The 7312-nt window shown below is 41.7% G+C and overlaps 1 protein-coding gene across 1 annotated transcript; it reads right to left on the reverse strand.

Moving 5' to 3' along the window:
* Positions 1-822: 822 nt before the first annotated feature.
* LOC115149359 (zinc finger and SCAN domain-containing protein 5B-like) lies at positions 823-6542 on the reverse strand. Its single transcript, XM_029692158.1, has 2 exons — positions 6192-6542; positions 823-1844 (listed from the first exon to the last, which is right to left on the reverse strand). The coding sequence occupies exons 1-2, from the start codon at positions 6361-6363 to the stop codon at positions 913-915; spliced, it is 1104 nt and encodes a 367-aa protein (XP_029548018.1). The 5' UTR covers positions 6364-6542; the 3' UTR covers positions 823-912.
* Between the last annotated feature and the right edge of the window lie 770 nt (positions 6543-7312).

Raw genomic sequence — 7312 nt, forward strand, 5'->3', positions numbered from 1 at the left:
GAAAGCTGACCTGCCACTGTCAATAAACAAAGCCTGTGTCCATGTCTGCTGATGATTCAACCCTACACGGGCCAGCAACCACAGCTAGTGAAATCACTGCAACCCTAAACAAAGAGTTGGTCAGTTTTAGAATGGGAGGCCAGTAATAAACTGGTCCTGAAAATCTCAAAAACTAAGAGCATTGTATTTGGTACAAATCATTCCGTAAGTTCTAGACCTCAGCTGAATCTGGTAATGAATGGTTTGGCTGTTCAGCAGACTAAATTATTTGGTGTTATCTTAATATTGTAAATTGTCATGGTCAAAACATTTTGATTCAATGGTTGTAAAGATGGGGAGAGGTCTCTCCATAATAAAAAGATGCTCTGCTTTTTGACACCGTCATCCCCTAAGCAATAATATGCATGCTAGTCTCTCTTGGCTAAGTGTTGAGGAAAGACTGACTGCATCGCTTCTCGTTTTTATAAAGAAACACCAATGTGTTCGAAATAACAAATTGTTTGCATAATCAACTTACACACAGCACTTACCCCACCAGACATATTTTCACAGTTCCCAGGTCCAGAACAAATTCAAGGAAACTTACAGTATTATACAGAGCCATGATTGCATGGAACTCCCTTCCATCTCATATAGGCCAAGTGAATAGCAAACCTGGTTTCAAAAAACAAATAAAGCAACACCTCACGGCACAACGCCTCTCCCCCATGTGACCTACTTGTTGCATGTATGTACTGACATGTGTGTGGAACTGAGTGCACACACACACACACACACACTACATGTTAATGTTTAAGTGTAAAGTATTTTGTCTGTAATGTCTTTTTCGTTATGTGTCGGACCCCAGTAAGACTAGCTGTCGCCATTGGCGTCGGCAAATGGCGATCCTAATAAAAAAAAGGCATCTTTCTTCTACCTCCCTCGGGTGTGAGTTCTGAGGTGTCCCTTGATATGGCTGGACTGACTGAATCCTTTCCCACAGACAGGACAGGAGTAGGGTTTCTCCCCCGTGTGGACCCTCAGGTGGGTCTTCAGATGGGCAGACCGGTTGAAGCGTTTAGCACACACGTGGCAGCGGTACGGTCTCTCTCCCGTGTGGATGCGCTGGTGCTCCCTGAACCTGCCTGAGTAGCTGAAACTCTTGCCACACACACCACAGTGGAAGGGCTTCTCCTTATTGTGAGAACACATGTGGACCTTGAGGTAACTGGTAGAGGTGAATGACTTCCAACAGACTGTGCAGAGGATTTGCCTGTGACTAGTGTCACCACTGTGTGGTACTGTATGGGATAGCATGTGTGCCTTCAGTTGGGAAAGCTCACAGAACACGGCTCCACAATGAGTACATGAGGGTGTCTGGGTGTCCTCCTCTGGATCTCTCTGAACATCAGGTACACTCTCAGTGTTCTCACTCTGTGTTCTAGAACAGGCTGGATTTACTGCAGAGAGGGGCTGAGACTGAGGGGAGTCACTGGTTGGTTCTGATAGTGATACTCCATAGCCCTCTCCATCAGGTTCTGTTTTGATCTGTCCAGTTGTGTTGGTCAGTAGAGAGTCTCTCTCTCTGTTCACCACAGTTTGGGGAAGATGTGTGGGCTGAGGTGGCTCCTGATCACAGTCACTTTTCACACAGGGAGGAATGCTTATGGAGTCTTCTTTGGTATCAGCCTCCGGCCCTTGAATCTGCTCTTCCTCCTGACGGGTCCTGAGTTCACCCTGTTCCTCTTTAATCTGTGTGGACTCTGGGTCCCTCTGCCCCAGACTGGGGCTCCACTCCTGCTCACAGCGCTGTTGCTCAGGGGGAGTTTGCTGCTCTGAGACCCAAGAGAGAATGGACTGAGGAGCTGTGGGAAAGAAGACAATTTACATCAATGACAGCTGTTGATGCTTGATTGACAAGACCACCATTGAGTTAGCTAGCTTGTTCTGGGAATGGCATAGCTATGTCTCTGGCTGAATCCCATATCAACCCTTCCACTTCCCCCACTCATCCATCCATCCATTTGCGCATTCACGCGTGCCTCTGCCATACACACAAGTGTACCAAAGCTGAGGGAGTGAAATTTATGGAGGGTGTAGTGCAGTGTTTCCCAAAATAGAGGTCGCGAAAGAAACTGACAAATTGAAATACTATCAAAAGTACTGTCAGACTGATTTGTAATAGACTGTCATATCCCCAATTTAAAAAGGTAAACATTGGCCGTTGATTACATCACTTTTTTTAAATACATTGCGTGGTCGCGGATCAAAATGGGGTCGCGGATCAAAATGGGGTCGCGGATCAAAATGGGGTCGCAGGACAAAATGGGGTCGCAGGACAAAAAAAGTTTGGGAACCCCTGGTGTAGGAGCTAATTAGACCCTCCGGTAACCACCTGGATCGAGCCACGGCACTGCATTATTTGAGTGTGTTGTACCAGCGCATAGGCGGCCAGTGAGTTTTAAGTTTGGGGAAGCTAATTGTCACCATTAAAAATGCTTCTTTTATAATAATGCATTCCATACATCATCGCATTTGCAAACTTATGTTAGTTAGCCTGCTATTCCTAATGTGATGAAAAGATTGGATAGCCATAATTTTGGCTCATAATATAACTCAAACACAAAAAATAGCATGGCTGACCGCGTAGAGTAGGGCACCAGCGGAGAGCATTGGCCATATCCCCGATGAGCGCACACATTCACTCTATCATTGTTGGGTCAGTGCCACTTGAATGTTTATTTTTGGACAATAATTTCCTCCTCTATGGTAGATGGATGTCATTGTATTTATTTCTCCCCTTCTTGTAGGCCTATTATATGAATCAGACAACGCTGTTAGCAGAGTAGGCTACCCTGAACTTTTTGTCGTATAAAAAAATATTCTGCTAATGTCTCCAGTCATATAAAGCGTAGTAGAATGGCATGAAATTTGTTTATAAAAATGCCAGATTTTTCCAGTTGAAAGGAGAAGAAACGTATCTGATATAGCTTATAGACTATCCAATAAGGTAGGCTATACTGTTCGCTCAATTAAGTAGAGAATTTTTATGACTAAAAGACAGTCTTTTCATGATCTTCTCTTTACAGCAATAGCCATTTGCTTTCCAAACTGTTTTCCTGTTTTCAAACTGGGTTCTATTCTTCGACCAATCGATTGTTCGGAAATGTTTTAATCACATGCACGTGACCAATAGGGCCTGACCTATAGCATATCATAATCACATCAATAAATTGGTTATAACAAACTCTGAACACCGTAACACATCACAGCAAAATGGATGCAGAGGAGGTGACAAACTCGAAACGGGGGAATGTTTACTGGTTGCTAAGGAGGTAAAGGGGACGTCAGATGTGTGGAATAAATTTTAGTAGTTGTGGAAAATACTGCAGATCAAGAAAAATAAGGTAAGGAGCAAGTGCTGTGTGCATATTGTGTGTCAAACAGGTGCTGTTAGATTACAATGTAATTTTTCTGACCGTTCGGAACAATGAAAACAGTAAATAAATTTGAAGAGTACCAGAGTATGTAAAAAAATGTTTTTAAAGCCTTTATTACAGCAAAGACTAAAAACAATCGCATGCATTCGTGAATGCAATTGCCGAAAGGGAGCGGTTTATTTGTTTATGCTAATTATTCAAGGGACACGATATTTTGTTTTAAAGCAAAAATGCTTGATTGCATTTAAAATCATGAATGACTCGTATGCTGTGTGATGACATTCGGAAAGTATTCAGACCATGACTTTTTCCACATTTTGTTACGTTAAATGTCTAAATGTAAAAAGTATTAAATTGTATTTTTCCTCAATTTAGACACAACAGCCCATAATGACAAAGCAAAAACAGGCTTTACATTTTTTTTGCAAATGTATAAAACATTTTTTTTTTTTACCCTATTTACATAAGTATTCAGACCCTTTGCTATGAGACTCAAAATTTAGCTCAGGTGCATCCTGTTTCCATTTATCATGCTTGAGATGTTTCTACAACTTGCTTGTAGTCCACCTGTGGTAAATTCAATTGATTGGACATGATTTGGAAAGGCACACACCTGTCTATATACGGTCTCACAGTTGACAGTGCATGTCAGAGCAAAAATCAAGCCATGAGGTCGAAGGAATTGTCCTTAGAGCTCTGAGACACGATTGTGTCGAGGCACAGATCTGGGGAAGGATACCAAAATATTTCTGCAGAATTGAAGGTGCCCAAGAACACAAGTGTGTCCTGAAGTTGATGGGTTTATTGTAGTGATGTGCGGGTTAGTTTATAACCAGCAGTCCACGCTGTTATATCCGCGGGGTAGGCGGGTTTAGGGTCATGCAATATTGTGTGGATGAAGGACGGGCTGGTTGAATGAAGAGAAAACGATACATTAAAAAAAAGACAACATTTTTGTACAATTTATTCTTGTACATTGAAGTTTTTCTGTCATTCTTTTTAGGCCATCTGGCATTAGTACGTGAGCCTATAAGCTTCTGCGCAAAATAGCCTACACGCCAATCGCCAAATGTTTTTTGTGAAGGGGCAAAAAAGGTTTGTTGATACACGGAGGCTAAAATGACAATGTCTGAGTTTAATTCAATAAGAGAAAAGCTGTAAAATTAAGAGTTGAAAATAACGAGAAGGTAGGGCAAGAAAAGTAATGAAAGATTTGGTGAAGTGGTAAAAGAGGATGATAGCAGTGCTGGCTATGTTATGTGTGATGATTGTGAGGCACTATAAAAATTTGAAGTCACAAGACGGGGACATCAAACAGGCCTATGGCACATCAAGCGAACTGTAGCCTACTGTTCAGATGTTTTAAATGTTAACTGAAATCTGGACAATGACTGTAGATTTTACCTTTCACATAGCCTTAATATTAACTCCTGCAGAATTAAGCATTAATTGCAGTAAAATTATACACCAAATGTGAAATGACTCAGGAACAGGAGTGGAGAAATATGATTTATTTCTTTCAGCATCTTGAGAGAACGTAAATGCACAGTTAGAGATGTCTGTAGAGGTGCTATCTTCACCAGCATCATGAAAGCTGATATTTCAACCACATAAAACATGCATCCAAGCCAAACTGAAATATTATTAGAAACATGTTGGGTCATTTTCATAGCTTTCCATTTCCTTACAACTGGTAAAACTGATGTCATTTTAGTAATGTTACAAAACCTGTCCCGTTTTTTGTTGAGTTATTGCATTTTCTCACCGGTGCCTAAACGTCTTTGCTCCACAAAAGAAGCAGAGATTAAAGAGAACTTTACCGATGTCAACTAGATTGAAGCATTCAATCTATCAATTGATAACATTCTGGTGAACAAGGGTTTATTTAGTCTTATAGGGCAACATATAATGACAGAAGAGAAGCCACATGTATCTAATTATAGACAGTTCACTAACACATCAAGAGCTTGGGACTATAAGGTTATATCTGCAAGATGATGATTCTGAGATAATTGGCTTTAAAGTTCCAAACCCTCATTGGTTTAAATGGTGTCAGCTATTTTTATATTGTATTCTTTTAAGCTTATCAACATGGATTGGGGTATTTAGAGTACTATATTGGTAGAGACCATTGAACAGAACAAGGCTATGTCAACTCATTTTTGACAAAAATGCAGACAGAACTTTGTCCCAAGCTCTCGAAATAGCCTACCAAAATATTGGAAATTGTAAGAAGAAACATATCTAAATTAAGCCCAAAAAATCCTGCACCCCCTGTCAACAAATTGTTCCGCTGTCTCTGAATTACCATATTCGGAGAATGATTTTGTACCCTATTTGCAAATAATCGTTTTTTTAAAGCTCAAAAGGCAGTATTAGCAGTATGCAAATCTGGGAGCCAAATAAATGGCTCTTTCACCGACGCGATTCCCAACGTTCACCAAAAAACGGCCCATCACTAGTACCCCAGTGGGAACTCCGCGATTTAGAGCTGATGAAAGATAAGAGCCATAAGTATCGAAAGCAATGATTATTTACGTTTCTAAACGTTAAAACACAGCGTCGGGATTGTAGTTCACGTGAGGTAGTCGTGGGCGAAGCTAGTGGCTGAAACTATAGAAGGCAGAATGCTGCTTAGTGTTTGAGAGCTAGGCATCCATCGTCTCTGCCCCACAGAGTCAACTATTGTAGAAAACAATGTCACTTTTCTATCTGTTTAGCTAATTCGTGTAAATGACAAAGTACAGTACAGTAATCTAGCTAGCTACATACCCGGTAGGACCGGTGTGATCAAGTGTTGTTTCAGGTATTGGTTTTCTCTCTTTGTCCGGGTTATTTCTTCCTGGTACTCGGATATCGTGTTTCCGACCACTCCAAGTATCTCCTCCGCAGCTTGCATCAAACGCTCAGTTAGATACACATTCAGATATTGTAATTTAGTCATCGTTGGACGATTATAGGGGGCAAAATATCTTCCCGAAATACACGCAGCTAGCTAGGGCTTGTTGTGAAACGTGAACGCTGTGCCCACGGAAGTGACGTTGCACTCTAGTCACGTTCACCATAGAAATGTTGGAACGTCAAATTAATTGATTAATCATATCAATAGGAATGTTTTGATAACAATGCAGTACTGACCATTACCTCATCCATGCAACGTTTTGCTGGCACTAATTACAGTCTAATGTACAGTTTACATCGTGACGTATTTCATTACACTGTTTGTCATTTTCACGGAGTTTTACCCGCCGTCAGTGTGCTACTGCAGCCTGCATTCGGGGCGTTCCTATTGGTTCCTTCATGTACACCCCCCTCGAGCATCCCATTGGTTACAGCATGAACCCCCCTCGAGCTGAACATTTCATCAGTTTCATACTGTACTGTCTTTGTCTTCATACTTGTGACACTTTTGAATGTGGGTCCTTCGCTCCTACCTTCCAAACACCTGCCCTCACGTCATTAACAGAACTGCGGGAAAACAGTGCCCGACAGGCGGGGACAAAGGACACTGTCTATCATGTACAGCTGGTTAGCTAGCTACCGTTGTCGCCCCTGACCCTTCTGTGGGGTTTATTGGCGGCTGGCATCCAATGTTATTGTGCATTAATGCCACCTACTGTACTGGAGCGCTCCTGCCTTCCGCCTGTCCTAGTTTAAAAATGTACCAATGCAAGTATAACGAGGGGTTGCTGCAGATACCACAATTGCACCCTTCTCTGCCCCGCTACTGAACGGACAACTGTAGTGTTTGTAACGCAAGGTGGAGGAGAGCCTGTCTCTCATCAGAGACCAGATTTATTTTGGGAGACTGCAAAGCAGCTAGCTTGCTAAAAGAAATGTAATACATTTTAGAATAAGGCTGTAACGTAACAACATTTTGAAAAAGTCAAGGG

This window comes from Salmo trutta, chromosome 15, assembly GCF_901001165.1.
Source record: "Salmo trutta chromosome 15, fSalTru1.1, whole genome shotgun sequence".
NCBI classification, from domain to species: domain Eukaryota; kingdom Metazoa; phylum Chordata; class Actinopteri; order Salmoniformes; family Salmonidae; genus Salmo; species Salmo trutta.